The following is a 25,403-nucleotide window of genomic DNA, read 5'->3' as shown; positions in this document are numbered from 1 at the left end:
GCCAGCGACCTGTCCTTTACAGAAATAATTGCTCATGAAAGCAAAATTAAATGGATGTTGATCGAAAATTCGCTTAAGCTAATGGTGCGATCGGACATCAGTGTGACTAATGGCAATTAGTCCTTTTGATGAATTAGGTGGCAACAGTTCTCCAGCTGCTTTGGCTATGCAGAAACCAGTCAGGCAGCTGAAAATATCTTTTCCGATCTTTCTGGAATTAACTTATGTTGAATTAAATAACAAAGGAAAATTATGAACAGTTCTGAATCTACTGGCAGAGACCATTACTAGGTATTAAAGTACAATTACAATCACCTTGTCTGTTTAGAACTCAAGTAATCACTCTCAAACTTCTAAAAACTTACACTTAACATTTGCAAAAAGGCAAATGATACATCAAACCTCATTCAGAAAAAGACCATAACATAAAAGTTGTGTCATGAACATGTCATCTTACAAAGAACTATTCCCAAAACACCTTTGTAATTACTAACAATGTAAACATTACGAAATAAAACCTGAAAAGCCATTATATGACAACGCGGTTATATTTTATTTCTATGCTCCTGATCATCTTCTATCACAAGATTTTTAACCACAGCTATCTATTGCATTTCACTGTTCGGAATTTCCACTCAGTATCATATCTAGTAAGCAGAAAACTCTAGAGAGTTACCCCATATTTTCTCAAAAAACAAAAAAAAAACAACAACAAAAAAAACAAAAACAAAAAACCTATAGAATTTAATTCTAGCTGTTTTTGGGTGGCTGATGTCTGTATCTCACTAAAATCATAGACGGTTATTTTTCCACTTTTAAGGCCTATCTTTCAGGTCAAACCGAAAACATTTTCCTGTGTTTATTTACCTGCGTGAGGATGCTTCCACCATCAAACTTTCATCTCGAACTGCCTTCTGCTGAACAGAACCAGCTCCAGGACCTAAAACACACCCTGATACTCTCCAAGATTCCTTCAAGAACAAATTGATAAGGACTCAGCTCATTTATATTTACCACTTCACTTTGAAAATGCTGATATTCCTGGGACTGGTGAACAAGTGAACAAAAGGATTTCCTTTCAGAATAGCAAACAATATATTAACAGCATTCCTCATACTGAAGGATGAAGAATCTGTCCTTCCGAACAAGATTCAGTTCCAAGTGCTTGTCTTCTTTGGTACTTTTCGTACCACATTTAACACAAGCCATACTTTAGTTGAAACAAAACAAGACAATGAGATATTATTAACTTTACACTTGAGACTAATGCAATAGCAGTCAGGCAGTTTGGAAGGGACAGTGGACACGAGTATTAGTCCTTGATTCTGATTTAAAGGATATTCCCTTTTCAGATATTATTATTCTGACATACAGAAAAAGCCATTAAGAGCATTTGTTTGATCTCAACCAAGCCAAGCTGAGAGGAGGGGATGGAGATAACTGGAGTTCTGGATTCTTAAGAGACCCTTTTAATCTTCACTTCAAAGCTAATCAAAACTTTTCATAAATAAGATCAGATCCTGAACTTTCATCAGAGAGAGGCACAGGTTTATGCTAACTAATGGTGACTTTTATTCTCACATGTAAAGGCAGAAATCTCGGGCAGCACCCAAAGAGGGTGAATGGAGGATACCTGACCACAGAGCCCTCTGGCAGCAGGTCACAGTAGCCATGTGCTGAATGATTGCTTTTGCAAAACCACCTCAGATCAGATTCAGAGAGCAACATGTTGAATACTGTATATGCTTCTATTGATTTTGTATTATTAAATCCTGAAAAATAGCCCAGCTTTGCATGATATCTAATTTATTTGATTTAGTGCATTAATAATTCCATCCCCAAGATGGGAAATGAAAGCCACGGTGATTCTTCACTCTGGAATTAGATGTCTAGGGAGGAATTCATTTATACAGATTATGTAAATTATTCACAAATGTTAAAAAGCGCTATTTTTAAACTGGTAAACTGCTTCGGCATTTCCACTGGTATGAACTGTTTGTCCCTTGCAGACTGTAATTTTAGGGTCCTGACAAGAAGCCAGTAAGAGTCAGTGGAGCCTTAGTGACGGCAAGGTTTGGACGGGGGCCATAACCTGCCTTAAAGGAGACATCTCTCAGTGATGTATGTTGAAATTGAAAGATTGGATGTGCGGTTTAGGACACGGATGACCAAGAGAGCATTATATTGAGAATATTTGGCATCCGTGTTAAAATACAACAGGGTTCGTAAAATCTAAAACTTTAAGAAACTCTTTTATTCACCATATCTCTGCAGCACTGTTTCGTCATTACCGAAGTTGACAGTCAAGCACTTTGTCATTAAGGCAGTAATACGACTTCCTGATGTGCAGTATATCTGTTTGTAAGCATATTACAGTTAAATTTTTAATTTAAACCTGTTGGCTTTAATTGTTTTACACTGCCTGCAAAATCATCTAGTTTGCATTCAAATGAAAAACACTACATTACAATATAAAATAAAAATTACCAAGGAATTAATGACTTTAATTTTGAAACCAATTCTCAGAAACTAAAGCTTCTTTTAAGAGGTTCCACTTCTAGAAACTAGATTTTTCTTTCTGGCCTCAAATACAATGGAATCTTCTGAACAGAAGTGAACTGGGTTCCTTAAATGAATGCTCAGCTCTGCCTTCATGTCATGCTCCGCTACTGACCTCTAATGAGCAGTAAGCATATTGCCTGAATTTCTTACTTCTTCATAGAATAATATTAATAGAGAAATATAATGTTAACAGAAATCTTTTTCCTCATATGGGAATATCATCCCAGAGCAAGCAGGAATGCTTGCAAGAGCTACTGTGCTGGATTCCTAGGTCATTTTTCATAAGAAACTATTTTTGAAAGGAACATATAATACAGCTGGGAGCTGGTATTTTTTTAATCACCGTGAACTGATGAAATGTCAGTGATAGCAGCAGATTAAAGTTAAACTTGCAGATGTAGGACATGACACTCAAAGATGGGAGTGCAAACTTCATACGAGTACAGTGGAACATGGGTGTCTGGGAGAAGTAGCTTTGTAATACAGTACAAAAATAGCTCACTATTGAAATAGTCTCAGACATACAGCACTTGCTATGTGCTTGGCTGGTCAGGAATTTTGCTCCTGAAATATTGCATACTGTGTCAAGCACATGACATTAAAATATATTACATTTTCAAAGTATTATTACTTTTTAAGTAGATTTCAGAAGATTAATGCATTTTCAGCTTTAATATTCAATTATTTTAAATGTGTGTATTAATTTTTTAGCTGTTTATCCCTTACCCTAGTTCATAACATACATTATTGTGTAATTTAGCATTCCTGTAGCAGTGTTTAGGTAAACAGCTCTACTAATTGCAGCCCTTCCATTTTCCAGCAGTCTGTTAAGGGTACCCTGTTTTCCAAATATGCAAATATTTCACAATATTGATAAATAAGGCTAAGAATAAAGCAGAAATGTTTCCATGTTCAAACAACACTCGGTAACCAACAATCTTATTACATTATTACATTGTGAGCATCTCCCCAGGGCTCCCACATCCTTTCACCCAAGGTGCCGGCAGCTGGGAGAACTTCACCAGACCTTGTAGAATCAGTCTGACAGAAAATGTCTATTTTTCACAACCGAGCAATTCAATTCCCAGGAAAACTACGGCATAGCTGAAATTTACCACAGGCTATTTCCAAAATCGCTGACTTCATCTGTGACAATAATGACATTCTTAGGACAAAAAAAAAAAAAAAGAAAGAATAGAGATAGTCTTAACCATTTCAACTTCTATCAAAAATTCAATGGAGGACTTAATATCTCCCAAAGAGCTGAGTGCTATGAGCTTCCAAAGAAAGCATTACGAAATGAGGGTGGAGCTGCACCCTTCCAGAGGAGTACAGCCAGAGGCTCTGGGGGTGAGCAGCACACAGTGCCTGGCCAAATCCAGATGCTATGCTGAAAGCCATTTCACAACTAGTGCACAGCAACTCTGAGCACCCTTTCCTGAAATATCGAAGCACCGAGTTGAGAATGTATATTTAACCTGAAGTGTTCTCATGGAGTCTTCTTTAGGTAGTTTTAAACTTATGCATAGACTGAAGATGGGTAAAGGTCATGGGAGAAGCAGTCTGTAACTCACAGTACTGGGACAAGGACAAACACCGTGACAAAAAGCTCTGCCCAGCACAGCACTGAGGACAGACACTGGAAGCATTTCAGCCACATGGAGCAGCTTGCTGCTGCTACTGGGAAGAGACAGGGAGACTTAGAGATTTTTGTCCAATCCATCGCTGAAATCACTGCTTTCCAATGAAAGCTGCAGTGTTACCTCACACTTACCACATCACCAAACCTCAAACATCCTCAAACGATGGGAGGCTCTGACTCAGCCACTGAACCTGGGCAGGAACAGTCATGGATGTGCTCCTGAAGTCGCCTTTGCCAGTCACCGAATCTGCGAGCTGCCTGTGCTAAACAGGAGCTGAAACTGGCAAAAAGAGCTCAATTCCCTTCTCCTCAAACTGAGTAATATTATGTGAAGCAACAATCTCTTTGGAGGAACTTCAGGAAGCTTTCTAACACCTACTTTGGAGTAGTTTGAATAGAAAACAACGGAGATTTGTTTGATAGTTACAGAAAGTATAGTTATAGAAATTGTAGTTGTAATTGCGTAACTTTAAAAAATGACTTTTGCCTCTACCTTAGAGGCAAAAAAACATTCATTGCAGAAAGCTAGCATCATTACAATTACTTTCAAACAATTTAATCTCAGGTCCTGAAAATTAACATAACACAAATGTTTAATATGTGCAACATATCTAATAATAAAGATGCAAATGAGAAAATAAGTTCTAATGTATTCTTGAAAATAACAACACAGTTCTGCCTTTACTACACAAACACCTCTGTATAGAGAAAGATGCAAATCCCATTACGGTGTTTTGACACTTTTCTAAATAGAACATGAAAAACAAAACTGTTAATTCCCCTTTTGTTTTTAGAGACTGTTCAATAGCAATATAATGTCTTTACGTATTTCTCCAAAGCTCCCACATTTGGTCAGCAAGAAAAACAAGTATTTATGTTAACTAGTCCTAACAGCATCCGTATTAGTTTATTGAAAAAAAAAAAAAACTCTTGATTAATATTCTTCAGTAAAATACTTTTCCTTTTGCAAGACAAATAAGATTTGGAACTTTCTCTTGTTAAAAAGTAAGTTGTGTTATGTAGGTGTCCTGAGATGTAAACACATACTCAGAAAGAAGTGTGATTTATTTGTTGCCATAGAATCAAAAGATGGACTAACTCCCTAGGCAGTGAATCAGCTCTCAGTGAAATGCTGAGGGCAGATGACTCAACAATCAGACTACCCACCGACAGTTTTACAGTGGGGTATCATATCAGACCCTAGAGAGGCAGCAGCGAAACCACCCACTTTCAGCCTGCAATAGTCTGTTTCCATATCTCAAGTGTAAAGTCTGTTTGGTTCACATTCTCCATTTGGTAGTCCCAAAACATTGGCCAGAAGGACAGCCGTTAGACAAAACAAACAATTCTGGAAACACTGCTTTAGAGGAGGATTTCAGTTGATCTTTAGTTAACATTAGAGCAAGAAAACTCTTTGGATCAAATTAAAATTAATCATAAAGATTGACTGAAGCCTTCCCATTGATAGCCTCTGGAGGCAAGCAGCTCCACCTACTTAATCTCATCTCAGAGATAACTCTCTACTTTCTCACACGAGTCTGCTTCTGATCTTTGAAAGCAAGCAGCCCAGACCACCAACATTTGGGAAAATAAGTCCAAGACTGCAAGCGAAGTGTTTTTGTAACCTCCAGGAAGTCTAAAGAGCATTTCCAACGTTTCTTAAGAGAACTATGGAGATCATTCTTAAGCAGAAATTGGAATTAGTCAGTATAACATCTTTAGTAGCCCCAGAAGTCCTCACGACTGTCTGCTGTGGGTCAAATTTTGCACAGCAGGAAATGGGCAAATGAGGTTTTGAATAGCAATGTGGAGATGGCTTGGCCACTCTTACCAAAGCAGCCAATAATCTGGCCTGATAAAACATGGAACAGTCTCTATTAAAACAGACTTTGTCCCCAGCACAAGTGCCTTCCCTTGCAAAGGCAGTACTGACAGCCACTACTGGAAAGAAGAAAGCACATCTAACACAAAAGTTCAGTTCATGTTAATTTATTCATCCAATTATTTTATTTGCATCCCTCAAAGTAGCATAAAGGTTATTTCTTGACAGATAAATTACATAAACATTGATTTTAAAAATTTCATTTCTCACATTAAATTGCACTTATCTAATTACCCATTAAAGCGCTTGTAGTGTGAATGCACATTTCTCACATAGCATTCCAAAGCAATGAACTGGAAAATGATACCTTGCCAAAATAGCACATTCGCACTTCTGACAATAGAGTTGAAAGACCAAAACAAAAGAAAAAGAAAAGCAACAGAAAGACCCAACTGGTTCAAACCAGCTTTTGTCACAGTTTCAGAATCCAGTAAGGTCTCTTCAACTTTTTAAAGAACAAAAGCAATTTTATTCTTCATTACACACTAGTAAATCACAAGCCTGAAGAACACTCCACTTATTGTCCAAAGGTTAATAAAGGAGCTCAAAAGAACAGAACAAGCACAGCTCATCTGGGCTCACTCAAAGTACACTAAAGACAAGCTCTTTGGCCATGCTGTGCTGATGGATGCAGACAGACCTGAACTGGCTCTGACTGTGCTAAACACGATGTGGAGAGAGAATGCTGCATAGGAACCCAAGATCGATGAGCCAGTTCCCAGGCACAGAACAGCAAAACTGCATTAGTGCTGCTCTGCACCCTTGGTATTGTGTGGCAGCAAGAGTCAGAGCTCATTACCTCGGGAACTGTGCTAAGCTCATTTATACACACAGAGTCATCAATGCCGAGTTGCTAAGCCTGAGAAATGCTGAACTCTACTTGTGGCTGCATCTTTATGCCATTTCCCCATTGCCAGACCCCCAGACCCTTCTGGTCAAAAAGACTCCCAAAGTTAAGCATCACCTCAAAAGAACTTAAGCGTTTATTCCTATGCAAACAACAGATCTGATTAAAAGCTTTCTATTCATTCAAAACATTAAGCTATGATACTGCCCATCATTGGTATAGTTTCACAAAATAAATAAATAAATAAATAAATTCAGTGGCTGAGAGTGCAGAGAGAGCTATTGTAGGTATCTATGCACTGATCTTCTACAAGCATCTTCTATAGATTTCCCACATTCCCTTGTGTATCTGCTTTATTTTTGCAGATCACTCTCTGGTGCCTGGTTACATTGGCAGGCAGCTAGGAACCATTATGATTTATAGCAGTCCTCTGAGCACTGCCTACAGACTGCTGTTGCAGGTCTGAGCAGCCCCAAATCACCCTCTTGCTGCAATAATACTCTTCCTGATGCTACTCCTTTGCATGGGTGTTGCAACCACACTACACTTCAGAAAGTCTATCCTAATTCAATACTATGGGGACTGTACATTCTCCTAAACACCAGTGTGTCACAACATACACAGCACTCAATTCGGTACCTTCAATAGGAAAAAAACTCAAGAAGCTCAGAAAAGGTCCGTGCCCAAATGATTGCATCAGTGACCACACTACTGCAACCTCTGTGCAAGACTGATTGTATAACTTTTCCCAGAAATTCCTTCTTCTAACCCAGTAGCACAACAGCAATTAAAAATGCAAACAAGATAGTAGGCAAATAAAAGATGCAGCATATAAACATAGCTAATGTAAGTGTTGGGATGATAAAGATGAGGTGCAGCTGCTATGGGTTCTCTCCTAAAAGAAAGCCTGCTGAAATCCTCACCAAGAACTGTGCTTCTGAACTGAGAAACTAAACCACCTGCCTGTTCCTTCTTAGTTACAAATGCTGAAATCTCTGGGAACACAGATCAACACTTTGCTTAGCAGCCCGATGTTAGGAATGCCTCTGGTCACCTTATTTAGGTTGTGGTCAGCCACCCTGTTGGACACAGTATCTGAAGTGTCCTGAGGGGGCCAGGCTCTGGTCTAAAAGCAGAATGATCACGATTCACTTCCCCACACCTTTAAAACATATCATTTTGGACCAGCTGGAGGATCTCTGTACTCCATGGCCAATGAAGTTTCCTCCTCTCCCCAATAACATCTTGCATTAGTTTGCTAGGTTAGCATGTTTATTACATTTACCATGTTTCTGTCTTAGCCAGCCTTTGGGAAAGTGAGAGCTGAAAGTATGGAAAGAAATGATAAGTGAGGAAAAAAGGTGCAAAACCATCTTTCTATTAAATATACACACTGATAAGCCATACACTTAATAAAAGGAGCAAAATTTACAGTTTAACAAGTATGTTCTGGGTGTAGCAACATTCGTACTTTACTGGGCTACCTTTTAGTCACCTAAAAAATTGTGTCCATGTGTCCATGAAGGTGTTATCTCAAATTAGCCCTTTTTCACATCTTTCAGTTCATCTGCATGTGTAGCACACAGTTCTGCTTTGCGATGCTCTAACACAAGCAATATCTGAGACATGAACTGCCACTGCTGCCTGTGTGCAGTGCACAGGCATTGCCTCCTTGGGTAAAAGAGCTACACTTAGAATTACCCTTCCAGCAAATCAGCTTGGGATTATCATTGGGCAACTACTGTTCATCTTTGTCCTGCAAGGCTGCTCCCACTGGTTTGATCTTGTTTGTCTTCTCAAATAGACAAATTTCAGCTGGAACCTGTCAATCTACAATACCATTCTCAATTCAGAATTCCCAGCCTGCTCATTCTCTAATCCCAAAACAAAGCAAAACATTATTATTTGTCTCTCATTAGTATAAAATAGTAACCTAGACAGCACATCTAAATCAGAAAAAAATAGTGCTGTGTGGAACTAAAAATAAGTATCATGATAATGTATGCAAATTATATTAGATACAGGAGGATGTTTGTCTTCAGTATTGAACAGCTGGTCCTCTCTCCCTATCTCCCTACTATGTTGTTTCTCTATCAATATTACAAGTTTCTTGAAGGCATTCAGAGTCCTCTTTCAGCTTAAAGTTAGTAAACGTTCAGAAGGGAAAAAGGCCAAAAATAAAGCCAGTGTAATATCAAGTTTTTCTATCAGTACAGAATAATTAAGGTTAGAATTCTCTAGCTTGGGGGGGAAAAACAAAAAAGTTACACTTCCAGAAAATGAAGAAGTTCCTCATGAAATCAAGCTTCTGTTTTGTGGAATTTGAAGTAATGATTTACCTTTCAAGCTAAAACAACTCAATTTAACACAGAGGGATTTAATTTATAATAGCAACGTTGCATTTCCTTCAGCATGAGTATGCAACACATGGACTGTAAGGTTTTGTGAGGAGCTGGATGATGAGTTGGCAACTCGAAAGCACTCACTGCTGAGCCAGCTTAGGGTAACATGAGCACTCCAGGGTCCTATGTCAGGGCATAACCTGATCACATACAAAGATTAGAAAGAAATGTTCCCCACGTGTAGGCTTCAGCAGCTGCCTCTGTGTGTCACCCGTTCCGATGTTTGTTTTTTGGCTTCTTCTTAAGCAGAAGTTTATCAGCACTTCTAGATTATGTAGACAGCAGAGCTGGTTTGGTATACCAAATCCTATTATCTTATCTCACTGTCAGAAGTTTCACTGCTGTGCTTGAGAAAGAAACCAGTTCTATTACACACTTAAACATGCAGCTGTATTCCAAGGTCATTTTCTGTACATTACGTATTCTATTTTCATCACCCACAGACACTGTAAATGAGCACAGTATACAAATAAAAATGCATAGCTTTATACTTGGGCAAATAAACTTAGGATTATAAATAAAGTTTATGATATATGTATGTATATAAATACAAAATACTTTCTTAACTATCATTTGCTGTGTATTACTTTGTTGTGTAATTTACTTACTACATAGCATGGTAAGTAAAATGGATTTTACTTACTAGATAGCATGACTTAAAAGCCACCTTACAATGTTGTACGTATAACTGGTAAACTCTTAAAAGCCACCCACAATACATAAACAAACTAATGAATCCTCCTTAGACCAAATCAGACAATTCAGTAAGAATATAAAGTAAATACACTTTCCTACTCCCCACAATTTCCATTTTCCCACTGGCAAACCCCACTAAATATCCAATTTCTCATGGTCACAGGGTGAGCAGAAATGCCAGCCTTGCAGTCAGAACAAGTTGCTCATACAGTTTATAGATCTTGGAAACAGTTCATCTGCTACTTTATTTTCTTATTTCAATCTTGGGAAACATTCTCAGATAAACCTTGGGACATTTATTTATCTATAGGTCAAAGCAAATACTTCACGGTTAATTTAGAAACCTATGAAGATCTAAGAGGGAAAGCTTATCAATAGTCTGAAATAGGAAGGAGTGCCAGAACGAACATTGCACATTTGTCAGATTCCCCCAACAGAGACATTGCTGCTCCTGTACACAACTAGGAGTTGTTGGAAACGCACTGTTATTTGCCAGTACCCATACAATGTTTCTGCAAGAGCAAGTTCTCACTCACTGAATAGGCAAATAAAAGGTGTATCAGGATTGATTTTTTTGACAATTCATCTGTACTGGATAGGGATCAGCCAACCAAGTTTACTGTGAAGTTGGCTGATGCGCTGAAGCCCCATCAACAAACTTTAGTCTGCTTATTTAGCAGATGGGTAACCATGTTCTGTATTAACAGAAAATCTTGTTAAAACTCAGACTAGAGGACTGGCGAAGATTGGAGCAGGAGTCTGGAGTAGGCTGGACTGAAGGAAAACACAGATGTTGCAGGAGAGAGACTTGCTTCCATAATAAGTTCCTGAGCACTGAAGGCAAGGTTTGAGGTTTGCTATGGCTTAAGAGGTCCCACTTTGACTACAGGATCCTGAGATGATGCAAAGCTAGAAGTGGGCAGATCTGTCTGCAAGAAGACATTCAAGGCAAGCAAAGGAGTCTGTGGTTTTACTTGGCCCTGTGCAGTTTCTCCCCATGGGTTTGGACAATGATCTTCCACGGGGAGATAAGATGCAAACAATTTTCCTTCTCTTATAAATAACATTTCAAAAACTTATCTGCCTTCACAGAGGCTGAGATCACAAGTCTTCTTCCCTCGTGTGATCCCTCAGCACATTTCTGCCAGTGCATTAAGGTCATGCTGCTATCCTTTTGTAAGTGGAAATGGTAGCCTACTATGAAGAAGCCCCAGCTGGTCTTTATTTGGATGCTACAGGTGGAACACCTGCATAAATAGGGGTTCAAAACATGAACTCAGCTGTTTGCGAGGCTATCCATCACCTGTAGGCTGCTCTAGTTCGTGAGATGAAATTATGAAAAAAAAAAACACCATGAACTTCTGGAAGAAAAACACCTGTCTTACCTTTTTGTCAGAGCAATATCCTCTAGCCATATCAACAAGTTTGATGGATCTACTTGTCAAACAGAACATTAACTGTATTTTAATAGTTTTGGATTAATAAAGTACAGTGCCATCAATCTAATCAATCTCCTCAGCTTCACTGATAAGCTAATGTCAGATGGTAATATTTTCAGTGCTCCCTATACTGAATATCCCAATATTTTCCATTTTCAAACAACCACCAATTCTCACAAGATCCCACTGGATACACCATGACAGCTGACATCACACTAATTTTGGGTACATGTGTGTTTTACATCTTTTCTTTGTTTTTACTACCTGTCCTTCCTGTGCAAAGTAAGTTACTGGAGTTAAGAACTGTTTACTACTGTGTATTCTGGTATCTACCACGTGATACCGACATATCAAGTTTTATAAAAATGTAATTATGAACAATTAAAACCATTTAGCAAAACATATTTGGAGTTGATATGGGTTTGAGCAAATTAAACTAGCTGGTTCATATTCATCCCCTTAACTGCAGCAAATAAAATTCCCTAATTCTACTCTCATTGCCTTTCTTTGCCGACTCTTTCACATCTTCCTCATCCACCTCTGCTCCATGCCAAAGTCCAAATATGTTTCCATCAAAAAATTATATCACTCCAATTGTACGAGCATACACAGTATTAAAGGTTCACAGGCTGTTTTTCTAAATTACCATTCATGTCATTTTATTACCCATTCATGAGTAGAACAAACAAGTTCTTGAAATAAGATACCTTCTTTTCAACATTAGACTTAACGCTTGACTAGTTCAGTTGATGTTTTGTGATAGGTGTTGTAGGTTCATATTACCATCTTCCTGCATATCTGCATTTAAATCTCACAGGGCAGTGTAATTGGGTTTTTACAGCATTAGCTTCCACCTACTGGTAACAGATAATGGCACAAATTGTACAGCAACTTATTAGCTAATATCAGAAATCTAAAGCATGACTTCCCAAACTGAAGTCAATGGAAATTTTACTACAAACAAGTAACTGAATTTGCATTAAAGAAACATACAACAAAAACTTCGAGGAAAAAGCATATTAGAGAATGGACATTTTTACACTAAAGGAAGATTTAATGGGAGTTTTCTTGTAAGACTCCACAGGAGAGTACATTCCAAAACAGCTAACACAACTTGAAGGCTACAAGCTTATAGCCAGAGACTTCACAGACATAAATCAGTAAGGTTTTACCAGTTAGAGCTCTCATGATTCAACTCTTTGTAACACAATGACAGAGCCATTACGGGAGCTACACTAACAAATTTCACGTAGGAAGAAGATAATCAATGCCACAGGCCAGATTCCGTCATTAATCCACTGAGTTGTTTCTCATTGGTATTTCTGTAGAAGTTAAGAACTATACAAACACACAAGAAGATGGGCTCCCTCAAAAGGAATTCATAACATCAAACAGCATAGAGGGCCACATACGGTCTAACAAGAATTACTAATAGTAAATAAAAAAATTTTTAGTACAACTGACTCTATGCATCTGTGAAACAGAAGACTTTTCATTGAGGATGATGGTGTACTTTTACAGCAAAGTAAAGTCTTTCTTTAGAGATTATTTATTATCTAAAGGAAACACAGCCATGACCACCACACCTACAAGATACCCAACTTGTTGGGAGTTATTGCTACTGCTGCCTAGAAGGCAGCATTTACTTCTATCTGCCAGGTGGAGCTGACAGCTGGCAGCTTAACATCCCACAAAGACCAGATAGCCTCTAACAAACACCATCAGACTTCCTATTCCCACTGTCTCTGGCTCTCATTCCCCACCTCGGTTGTATTTTGGACTCAGCCTTTGCTCATTCCCTGTTAAGATGGCCTAATACATACACCTCTAACATTGCTTATACCTCACCACCGCAAATATTAATTACTTAGATATTGTCAAAGACATTGCAACCCACTTATCTGCAACTTTTGACAGGGGAAACCAATGTCCTCTTAGGAAATATTATCACACAAAACAACATTTTTATTGGAAATAGTTGTCCGTTTCAACTGTTTTTGCTATGTCACATCAAGCAAAAGTAACCAAACATTCCTATGTGACAGAATTTATTCTTCAGATTACCAAAAATATCTTCCTGTCTCTCAGTGAGGGGGGACAAGATTATTGCACCCTATGTATAATCCACTGCTGTGCTGAAAGTTCAGTGTTTGCTCGAGTTAGGTTGCACCCAAACAAGAAATAACATGCCTATTACTTTAAACAAATGAAGCAATTGCTCTTTCAGTTTGAAAAGCTTAGCAAGAAATCTGGTTTTACTTGTCAATAGGTGCAACCATGTACAAATTGTATCAGCCCAGTGTAATTTTTTTTTTGTGGAAATTTCTGAAACTATTATAGTGAAATACACAGAAAAATTAAAACACAAACAAAAAACACAAAGAGACACCCACCATCAAAAATCTAAGGAGTACTTAAACAAACAGTAAGACAAGCCACACTTTAAAGCGTTATGCTCCAGTGGGAGGAAAAGAGATACCTGTGGGAAATTGAAGCTAAGCTCCTGAAAGCATACAGCTGGCAGAAAATGTTTATTGCTGAACATGTAAAAAAATTACAGTTTAAAAAAGAAGTATTCAAATACCTTATTTATAGATATGCACAAAGAGCTAACCAGAGAGTAAACATGCCAAAAAAAGATCATTATTTATCTCAAAGGAGGCATCAACATACAGTGCCAACTCCACTCAGGTCTGTCCGCGTTCTATTCATACCATTGGGCTCTAAAAATTAATGGATGAAACATGAGGAATAATTCAACTGTGAAATTCACTTGCATAACGAACGTAAGGTCATGGGTGTGTCAAGATCCTATGATTAAGTTACAGTTCTTCAACTGCCATATACATTTCACTGAAAAAGAAATAGGCTTAGAGAGAAATGAAAATAAAAATTACTTAATGAAAATATCAACTTCAAGTTTTATTTTTTCACCTTGCAAATTGAAGGAGTTGGTAGAAGTCCCAGGAAGGCTAGTGCTATCTGATATATCCAACTACCATACTGAGGTTGCATCTTTCTTTTCTTGTGTTTACTTTTGCCCTTGACACAAGTACACTCCGAAGGCCAAAAAAATCCCTTTGGCAGTGTATGTCTGTGCTGTAGGATGTGCTGCTGAAATGACTTGCAAAGACATGGGTATGAGTGAGTTCTGATCAATTCTGCTTTAGCAAAGAGTGTAATTCTGAAGGGAATACTACTCATCCTATTTACTGCCTTAGTCTGATCGTACAGCCAGACTGAAAATGCCTGCAAGGAACCTGTGAGCAAGTGCTCTGTGCTGAAAAGATCTCTCATAGAGAAAGCTCTACTCTTTCCAGTTTTTACCAACAGTAGCTATTGTTTACCTATTTCCTGCAGGTGCTTTCAATTTTTCAATTATTTTAAATACAGTTATGCTTATCTGCTTTATTTCTGGAAAGATTAAATATGTAAAAGCTTCTGAAGGTTGCAGTGCATGTTAAATAAACCTGAGTGGTATTTATTTATAACTGAAGATACAAAGTTCATTAGAAAGGACATAGCTCTTTAATTTGCCAGCAAGTTAACTGATCAGCAAGTACGTACTGGCCAGCTATGCCAGAACATGCTAGCCACAAAGCTCTGTGCTAATCAGATAGCATGTATTATCTGAACATCCCATGGGGATCATCACAGCACTTAGCAGAAGTTGGGAACTACTGAGGCTGAGGTGGAAGAGGGATTTAAGGGACAAAGAAAAGAAATCTTCAGCAAGTTAGATATCTTGTATTCTACTGCTCCCAGAACATACTGTTTTGTTTTCCAATGTGCCAAATTCAATAGCTTAGTATATTAGAAAATGTGAAGGTAAGCAAAGCAAAGTGGCATTTGGGGTCGGCAGCTCTGGATGGTGGCTGATTATAACTTGATAAGAATACTCTGGATCAATTCTGGAAAGCTGCTCAGTAATACTTTACTCGCAGTAAAGTATGATCCAGCAGGATAACCTATTTATTAAGCGCACTGCTGCTTCTGCTCCTATCTGCACATCCTCCAGGAATGATGCCCTAATTTATGAAAAATACTTCTTTCTTTAAAAAGACAGAAAACAAAAACACACACACACACACAAACATCATCAGAACTTCAGATCAACTTTTTTTTTTTCCTTTTTTTTCCCCCCAACTGAGATGATCCTTTCAATATCTCTGCTTCTCTACTTCAGCTGTAGTCTGTACAGCAGTTTCAGTAAATGTGATTGTAGGCTAGAAACAAATTTGATGTTTTGATGTGCTCATTACTAAAAATATTAAGTCTCTGGAAAAAGAATCAGATACTACACAGGCAGTAAAGTATCTTCTCCTGTTTGTTAATTTTTTCTACTGCTTTCAGTAATAGCTATGACAGCACATGCTGATAATCATCAACTAAGCTCCATCCTCCTGCTCCCACTGTAATAGGGATTTTGTTAGCCAAGATTCTCTAATACTAACACTGGTTTGTTTTAGTATTTACATGCAGCCAACCTGTGTTTAGCACTGTTAGATTTATCAGTTGCTCACAATCCAACTGAAAAGCACTACTTCTAGCTTAAGGCTCTTTCAAGGCCAGTTTCTGATGATTATTTTGAAAATATATATCACAGGTAACTTTTACAGGCACACAAAGAATCTTTTGCCCTTTTCTTCTCAGCTTCTTGTGCTACAGGAATAAAATCCACATGTTGGCACATACTGATATAACAAAAGGTTTTGATTAAATTTCAAGTTCACCTCAAATCTAATCAACAGATGCAAAAACTTTTTCTGAGAAATTTGCTACATTCTCAGCTATAGTTATATTCAAAGGGAGTTTAGATGAATTAGACGTGACAAAATCTGCAGGAAGACTCTCAGAAGCCAAGCAAGATTGTTATAAATTCCAAGACTGTCAAGCCACAGCGCTGACCCAAAAGTCAAATTCTGTTTTTGTTACTCATTGTGAGGGGGAATGCTTTTTTTCTGAGAGCAAAAACAGGCTTTTGGCCCAGACTTTAAAAAGGTCTGCATTTAACCTTACCAAGTTTAAAATAAACTTAACTTCAATTTTAGCTTTGCTTGAGTTAGACATGTTTCACCTGGCTCAACTTCCTATATTTTGAATAATTATTCCTTCCGAACAGCTCTTCAACAAAGAGCTACATTCCATTTTCACTGTCACTATTTAGAAAACATTCCAAGGTACTTGCCTTCTATAATAAAAGCAATATTAAAAAAAAAAAAAAAAAAAAAGCTAGGAAAATTCCTCCTTGAGAATTACCAACTCAAATATACCCTCCTTTGCTTACAGGCTTACCTGGTGGAAGATCACTCCAGTCATCATAGTTGTTTATGCTCAGGTGACTGAGACACTCTATCGTCCCTTTCTTCCCCATCTTCCAAAAACTTCTGTCTCAGTTTGTCTATAACAAGTTAGTGAATACTGACAGACAAATACAGGGAAGTGGATGTTGGTTTTCTGCATTTCCTGTAGCATTAAAAACCAGAAAGATGATCAGCAGATCACTTGATAAACCAGAAAACAAACACCAAAACTTGTGCATTGCCCTCTTTGATCTAAAAGTCAGCTAGCAGAAACATCAATTGTCTAGCAAGGTGCTCAGTTAATTTATCAGTTAGGAAAAATTACCATCTGGCCAATCAAACACCTTACAATTCTAAATGCCAAAAATGCTATCAAAAATCTTGGACTGTATCAGGGAATTTTTAACATATTAATTTTTAACACATCTATCCTGAGAATTTCCTGTTTGAGAATTCTCCAGTTCTTCATACTGCAATGCACTGTCATAAATACACTTTTTTCCTCTAGTTGGAAAATTGCCTTCCTTTAATGATTAATTGAAACTTAATTATTTATGAGAAATGTACACAGTTCAGTGGACAACTGTAACTCAGTTTGAATGGAAAACATTTACATAAAATAGCTCAGAATCACCAACAGAATAAAGGCATGTTATCTAAGCCTTCAATTAACGTCTGTTTACTTTTTTTCATAATGACACATAATGGTCTTGTAGAAGAGTAACAGATACCTTCATGATATGTTCAGGGATTTTTATAAGAATTTGATAGAAATCATGAATGGAAATAAAACTATCAATAGAGCATGCGAGTTAAAATCAGCAAACTACAGCAGGTTTGGCACAGATGATGGTCAATTTTTTTTTTTTTTTCTGTATCTATGAGAAGTGAAAAATGCTGGGCTAAATTAACGTTTGCTTTAAGCAGGTGTCACATTTGTTTTTTTTTTTCTAATTCATCAATCCTCACTCGTTTAGCATCTCTTCTCCCTGCTGCAGGCCAGTTATATATTTCTGCTTCTTTTAGAAATTAGGAAATTAGAGATAGAGTCCTCCTCTTATGTAATTATTTCATTGCTGCTTCTACTTATCACTTTGGATGTGCTTCTTTCCATCAAAGTGCAGAGTCACTGTTCTGTTAAAGGAATTCGGCCTCAAAACAGCTGACAGCATTAATGCAGAAGTATTTATGGAAACTAAACGCAAAGTAAAAGCAATACCATAATTTATGTTATGCAGAATAATTTTATTTTATCTGTAGTCTCAATCAGCAGCCAGTTAAGACATTTTGGATTTGAGGTAAATGCAGTTCTTGTCAACAGGGAAGGTTTTTTATTTTTTGCTTTAAATGATCCAATTGGAGAGACTCCAACTCACTGCAGCTGCCTTCATTACTTAACTTCTGGTTTTATTCTAATTTTTTTTTCCTCTGGCTTTTTCTTTCCTTTTGTAGATCACTTTACCTTTGCTTTATAAACTTCCTCATTGTTTCATTGTTTTAGTGTCTTACTTCCTCCTACAAATACAATATTTATCTTCCTACACATACAGTGGATTACTGTACTCTATCACCATCTACCAAACATTTAGCTTTAAAAGAAATAAGCAGATTGAAAACTGAGACAAGCCAGACCCACACACATTCACATACCTGCATTCAGTTTGCTTTTCACTCCATTATCTTTCCTAAAATGACATTTAAAACTTGATCTAATGTGTTACGTTTCAACTGAAATGCAGAAACAGAGGGATTATCATGTTATTTCTTGCAACAGTCACCCCAACAAATTCAAATCAAGCATTTCTGCCTCAAGAGAAAGCCATACCAAGCTGTCCCAATCATCTCCAATAGCAAAATATAGACCACATGCTTCCACAACAGGGAAACCAGCACTGCTAACTGATCATGATCAGATTTAAAGTACGTGATCAGAATTAGACAAGAATTCAAGGAAAGTTTCTCTCATCTCAGCAAGACAGCATCCCCTCATATCTTTTTCATTTGTTTAGAGTTATCGGTGCACTGGAAAGAAAGAAGGCTTTCTGATGCAACAAGAAGTCACCAGAAACCTTTGAACCACAATGTGATGCAGAATGCTGGTGAACAAAGATACAACACAGCTCTAAATAGTTGAACCTTGGTATGTATGCTTTAATTCTTCTGCAAGAGCCTACTTGGATGGAGGAGAGCACAAGCAGACACCAACTACGCCAGCACCTAAATGCTGGCATCTGCATACCACTAAAACAGAAGTAGGAATTTTACAGCTCATTTACAGTTAAAAGTTTGTTCCGCAGTACATAACTCACCCAATTGCTTACACATTCTTCATATCTCTTAACAGAATGCCACTTCCTATAGCACAGTTCCAGGAAGCTGCATCCCACACTAATCACAGGAAACTGCCTTCTTATTTGATAGTATCTACCACATTATGAGAATACAGTCATGCATACAGGTTTGCTTTTTTTTCTGTTAATTTTATCTTTTTAAATAAGCACAATTACAAATTGTCAATTTCTAATCGCTATCTTTAGAATGATTTTTTTTCCTTGCATTGTATGTTGTCACCTGGAATGATAACAGTTGACCCCAATAGCATTTCTATGACAAACTGTGCGTGCTAGGGGGTTCTGTCTGCTCCTCCAGAAAATTCTGAATTCATTTGCCAGTTCCAGCCTTGCCAGATGGAAGGAGCACGTCTCCAAAACATCGGCTCCTTCCGTACAGTGAAAAACAAGGTTTTGGTAGAGTAACACGAGAAAATGACACCAAGGAACAGGCTTCTCACTGATGCTTGTGGAATCATCTTTACCCCTAAAGGACCACCCTGCCATAGGATGAAGCATCTAAATTCAATCTCATGGAAAATAACCGATTAACGCCTATTTTAACCTAAAACACCATGTTTACACTCAGGACTCAAAGGTGAGTTTGCTTTCATTTCAGATGCGATTTGCTATCACACCAAACCACTGAGTAACAAGAAACAACTTGAATTTCTGTGAAAAAAAAGGCTCATTTATGACAGACTGAAACACTCTGAAAGCTCATAAGCCTGTCTGAGAACTCACTCGTGGATATAATGTGCCAAACTACTTTACCAACTGAGTGGAAGAGGTGCTACCTGCATGCTTAACCACTTAATAATTCGTGTTTTTAACAAGATACTGCCCACAATTCGGGCATTTAGCGGCTATCAGCGCGGGGTACAAACACCCGAGGAATGCAGAGCTCGGCGCTTCCTCACCGAAGCCACACGGGAGCCCAATACCGCCGTCCCCACCTCTCACAGTAAGACCCCGCCCTCAGCTCCGCGCGCTCCCGGCGAAACCTCGCGAGAAGCCGCCCCGCTTCCATGTTGCCACGTTCAAAGCCGCCGGCGACGGGGAGCGTGGCGGACACGCGCAGCCCTCACGCAGCCGCTCCGCTCGCCCCCTCCGCCTTGCAACCAATCGGCGTAGAGAGAGATCACGCCCCGTCGCCCAGTGCGCTCCGCCATTGGCTGAAGGCTGCGGGCGGGAGGGGAGGGGGCGTGCCCGGCGCTTGGCCGCGGTGGCTGCCGGCGCTCCCGCACGCAGCGCTCGGGCGGCGGCGGCTCCTGACTCATTCCCGGTCTAGCCCCGCCCCGCGGTACCTGACAGGAGGTGCTATGGCCTCCCGCAAGGGCTCCAAGGGCACCGGCGGCACTCCCGGCCCCGGCTCTAAGCGAGGTGAGTGGGGCTGGTCTTCTGGACGGGTAGCGGCGGATGGGGGGCGGGGGTCCGGCGTTCCGTCCCGGCCTTCCTTTGCTCTGGAGTTCAGGCGGAGGCGAGACGTGGCCTAGGCGGCTCCGGAGAGGTCCTCTGAATGAATCAGGGCGGGTCTCAGGCGTCGGTGGTCCTATTGCAGAGGCCTGGGGTGGAGTTAAAATGCCTGGTGGGGGATTGCCGTGGAGCGTACGGTCGTCTGTGTGTGTTTGGAACATCACCTTCTACTGCTGTGCCCAGAAGCAGCGGTCTGGGGGTGCTGGATCTGTTACAGGTGCATCAGCTGACCTGATGGTTCTACAGAGTGCAGGAGGATAGAGGAGTCATCCTGGAAACGTGCAAGCAGAGGTGTTTCGGAGAGAACTGCCTCTCCGGCAGTGCTGCACCAAACCTGAGTTAATAAATTGCTCAGCAGTTATGTTGGTGGGTTAGGCAGGGAGAGCCTTGTGTGCACGAGGTTCTCTCAGCACAGCAGATTGTGCCTGACTGACGAGAAGGAGGTCTGCTTCCACAGGCACTGCACTGCAGCAGGTAGAGGAGCTGCTCCTACCGAGGGTTTGAGCGCTGTCACTTGGTTCTGAGCCCTGTTGATGAATGGAGCGTGAAGAAGATGGTGCTGAAGCAATCTCTGCTGTTTCTCCTTGAGTATGGCAATAGCAAGGAGAGAACAGTATTCGTTGATGGATGAACTATATAGGATTAGCTTATCTATCACGTGATGAATTGAGAGAAAAAGATTTCAAGTGCTGCTTAGCCATGAAAGAGATGATAAACAGTGATAACTGAAGTGGGTGGTTGCTTTTTGTTTCATCCTTTTTCAATTCCTGGCATGGTCTCTGCATTATATTTTTTCCTTGGAGTGGGGTTACTTGTTGTTTATCTGCAGTATTAAGCAGGCTGAAAACATATTTCCAATGATAGTGTGTAAAGAACATGCATCTCTTGTACAATTTTGAATACTGCAGAGACTCAAGCAGTTCTGTTGTTATTTTAAATATTGTTTCAAAGATTGGATGATGCTTTCAAAATGGTTTATCAGGAAATAAGCATCAAAGCATTCTGTAGATTTTTGTTTTCAGACTAAGTAAAATCATATATTTTTAAAAATTATTAAGAGCTATCTGGTTTGTGTAATTGCACAGGGAATTCTTTATTTACTGTTGTAAGTGAGGGGTGTAGCACTATGAGTAATGTGTTAGGCAGGCTCCTAAGATGTAACCTCTTAAATTTAGACAAATCTTTTGCTAGTTTCAGCTAATACTAGATAAAATTTTTTGGATCAGAGTAGAAATTGAGGCTTGAGGCTGATGCCATTTTCATAAGTGGAACTGAAGAAAGAGTTGATGGATGGTGACTCCCAGGTGAATAAAAGACCACTGGGAGAAGCAGAATCTTTATAGCAGGCATGGAGCGTTCTGCAGTTTTGCGCTGATTGGGAATTGAGACTGTGAGACATGGAAACCTCAACCTTGAGGCAGTTCTTTGGTACTCACTTTCACAACAACTTGTGGGTGAGGATGAGGCTCTTTGCCACAGCATTGCTCACAGCTCTGAAACCACGAAGTTTACATTGTGTCTTGAAATCTGTGCAGTGCCTGAATATGAATGCAGTAATCTGCCTCGAGGTTTCCACATTAGGAGATGCTGACGGTAATGTTATGGATAGATTAGGTCTGAAATAGCACTAACTGGAATGTTCATATAACTGTCTTAAGTTTCATTGAAATGTCAGAAGTGCAATAAAGTATCACTTGGTCTTGAATTAACTCAAATTTCACAAGGCAGGAAATTTGGAAATACCTGGGGCATTAGCAGGTGTCTTTGAAGAAGCCTTCCAGTAAGAGTGAGGATCAGCAACACAACTGCTTTCAAAATACAGATGGATGAAAAAGTCTGAGTAATGTTATAGGCCGTATTTATTTGTGGAATTAAGGGTAGTGCTGCTAAGACAGTTAACTTCATGTGATTATGCCCTGTCCCTAGAGGTAGGTATTCAGGGCCAGGTTGGATGGGCCCTGGGCAGTCTGGTCTAGTATTAAATGGGGAGGTTGGTGGCCCTGCATGTGGCAGGGGGTTGGAGATTCGTGATCTTTCAGATCCCTTCCAACCCGGGCAATTCTGTGATATGCTGCTGTATTTTCTCTTATGGTACTTAAGGGAGTACTTAAATCTAAATCTCACTGGTCACATAGTTATGCAGTACTTGGTGTCTGTCTTCTTAATAGTTTTGTTTTTTGGATGGAGGGAGGTTTGACATCAGAACTAAAAATGCAATTTCTAATGTGTCACTTCTGTGATGCTAGTTTATGTGATGGCATGTTAAGAATTTTATGCTCTGCACCTGTTTTGTTTGTAAAATGTGTTTAAATATAATAATTTGCACAGTGCTCGAGTGGAAACATGACCAACATGTATGCACACTTAAAAAAAAAAATAAAAAAAAAAATCCTTTATTTTCTTTTCATATATCATCCAGATGTTTCCTAGCCTTAGCTACTTTACCAGTGATATAGTATCAAGCTTCTATAGTGGTTACTTAGAATTGCCTCTGGAAGAAGGTGGGAAAACATTCCCTGTGGCAGTTGTGATAAAAACTGTAAAAAAAATCCCTCTAGCTCATGTTGCTTAGGTTGTGGCAGCTGGCAGCTAAAATGTAAGAAGTCTGTATTCTCTAGAGGAAATTTAACCTTTGTGAGTGAAACAGGGCTCGAGCAGGAGGCTAGTTCTCTAGTAAGCTAGACACAGTACAAAAAACACATTTCTGGCACAAAACATGACCTGCTTCTATAGGTAATTGCATTATTATTTTCTTGATGCATTAAAACAAAATTCCTGCTTCTGTAAGTTCTCTGTCTCCAAGCTGTAACATCTTAATCTCTACAGCAGCAATTGAGATGACCTTCTGATATACCCTACTTTTCCTTGCAGAATCCCAGAAGATGTTTGATTTTTACTACTCCTTTTTTGAACCATGTAGGGTCCTTGTATTTCCAAATGCAAATCTGTTCCCAAGCATCTCACTCCCTTTTATTCATCTTCTGGACCTCTGAAAGTCCGAAGTCCATTAATCTCATCCTTTCGTTGTTTTCTGGGTATTTTTTTTTTACTTTTTTTTTTAATTATTTGTTTTCAGTTGACCTGATGTCCTTATCCAAATGCAATTCTGTGTTAATGTTAATTCCTTTTTTAGTTAACAGTATCGCTGCTATGAAAATATTTCATAGAATCAGAGAATGGCCTGGGTTGATAAGGACCACAGTGATCACCTAGTTTCGACCCCCCTGCTAGGGATGCCAATCACCAGACCAGGCTGCCCAGGGCAGCCTGTGCATATTGATTTGCATGAACTTTTATATTTTATTTAATCTCTATTGCAAAGACTGCATTATAATGTACTTTCTCTGTGTGGAACTCTTATTTATTTATTTATTTATTTATTTATTTTTAATTTATCTAATTTGCACAGAAAATTCATCAGTTAAATAGATCACACTTCTTTTCTTCTGCTCAAGTTGCTTTGTCTGTTTTGGCCATAATCTTCACAACATTTCTTCTGAAACTTCAAGTGGATTTTTCAGTTCAGCACTGTCATCTTTTCGATCTATCTGTATGAAACTTTCAGTATGCTGTTAGTTATGGAAAGGTACAGTGATGGACTACGGGCATCACTCTGCAATGAAAAACAATCAGTTTGCACACAGTATGTGAGTCGTTTCTCCATACTGGCTGATATTTGGATTTCTTGCCTTGTTATGACTTTGAGCTTTAAAATTGATACCCAGGTGTACCGGCACTCACATGAAAACAAACACAACCTTTTACCTTCCCTATATCTGTGTTTTTTTCCCTTAGGAAATAGCTCATCCTGCCTTCTGAGATGTTGATGTGTAATAAAGACATTAAGAAAAGTTTTGCTTCTTCTGATCTAGTGTAGGTAGAAATCTCAGACTTGCTTTGTGCTGTCTGATGTATGCAGTAAAGTCACTGTAAGACAAAAACTGCTATTTGTTGTGCTTCAAACATGGAGGAGCTTAGTGTTCTACGTCCATAAAGATGCCTGTGTTCATATATTTTCTCAACATTTCCTTAAGAATTTACATGGTATAATAGGAGAGGTAACTTTTTTAATAGTGTCTGGAGATAGAGCTTCTTTAAAACAGGGGTGGAGAACTATTCTGTGATTCTGTGAACTAAAGTATCACCAACAGTATCAGAGGCATGAAAGGCTGAAATGTATTTTCTCAGTTTTCAGCAGTCACTTTGGGAATGTACCTGCAAGTTTCCTGTCTGGTTAATGAGCTCTGGTAATGAGGCTAGACTGATAGTCCAGGGTGAGATTGAATCTGCACTTTGATCTTCTCCAGGGATGGGAAATCCACAACTTCTCTGGACAATGCATTCCAGTGCCTTACCACCCTCTGAGTAAATTCCTTAATATCTGACCTAAATCCCCCCTCTTTCAGTTTAAAGCTCCTTTTACTATCACTTCTGATTCTTTCTTGTCCTATCGCTGTCAGACAATGTCAAAAGTTGGTCTCCCTCTTATGTAGAAGCTCTCTCTAAATACTGGAATGCTGCAGTCACTCCAGAGACTTCTCTAGGCTGAACAAGCCCAGTTCCCTTCCCTCAGCCCGTCTTTTTAGGAGAGGTTCTCCAGCTCTGTAGTTATCTTTGTGGCCCTTCTCTGAAGCCATTCCAACAGCTCCACATCCCTCCTGTTCTGGGCACAGTTCTCCAGTTGGGGCCTCATGAAGTGGAGAGGGACAGTCACCTCCCTTGCCCTGTCGGCCACACCTCTTCTGATGCTGCCCAAGGTTCTGCTGGCTTTCTGGGCAGCAAGAGCACACTGCTGGCTCATGTCCAGCTTTTTGTTCATTGGGT

At 39.1% G+C, this 25,403-nt stretch overlaps 2 protein-coding genes across 7 annotated transcripts in view; one reads left to right on the top strand and one right to left on the bottom strand.

Annotated features, from left to right (window-relative positions):
- The window catches only part of NKAIN3 (sodium/potassium transporting ATPase interacting 3), a 404,665-nt gene extending 386,141 nt beyond the window's left edge, over positions 1-18,524 (bottom strand). The window contains exons 1-2 of the mRNA XM_085221178.1: positions 18,424-18,524; positions 16,766-16,936 (exon numbers count right to left, since the gene is read on the bottom strand). The gene's annotated coding sequence lies outside the window, so the exon portion shown is untranslated. The remainder of the gene's footprint in view (positions 1-16,765; positions 16,937-18,423) is intronic.
- Positions 18,525-20,108: 1,584 nt separating this feature from the next.
- The window catches only part of ASPH (aspartate beta-hydroxylase), a 102,413-nt gene continuing 97,118 nt past the window's right edge, over positions 20,109-25,403 (top strand). Inside the window, exon 1 of one of the 6 annotated variants that reach the window (XM_010708966.4) lies at positions 20,109-20,486. In XM_010708966.4, coding sequence (XP_010707268.2) covers positions 20,132-20,486 — 355 coding nt within the window. In that variant the 5' untranslated portion in view covers positions 20,109-20,131. The remainder of the gene's footprint in view (positions 20,487-25,403) is intronic. The other 5 variants (XM_085221176.1, XM_085221175.1, XM_010708969.4 and 2 more) reach the window with 5 other exon arrangements.

This window comes from Meleagris gallopavo, chromosome 3 (genome assembly GCF_905368555.1).
Source record: "Meleagris gallopavo chromosome 3, MGAL_WU_HG_1.1, whole genome shotgun sequence".
Classification (NCBI taxonomy): domain Eukaryota; kingdom Metazoa; phylum Chordata; class Aves; order Galliformes; family Phasianidae; genus Meleagris; species Meleagris gallopavo.
Note: the sequence above shows the minus strand (reverse complement) of the source record. Positions and strands in the feature narration are given on the sequence as shown.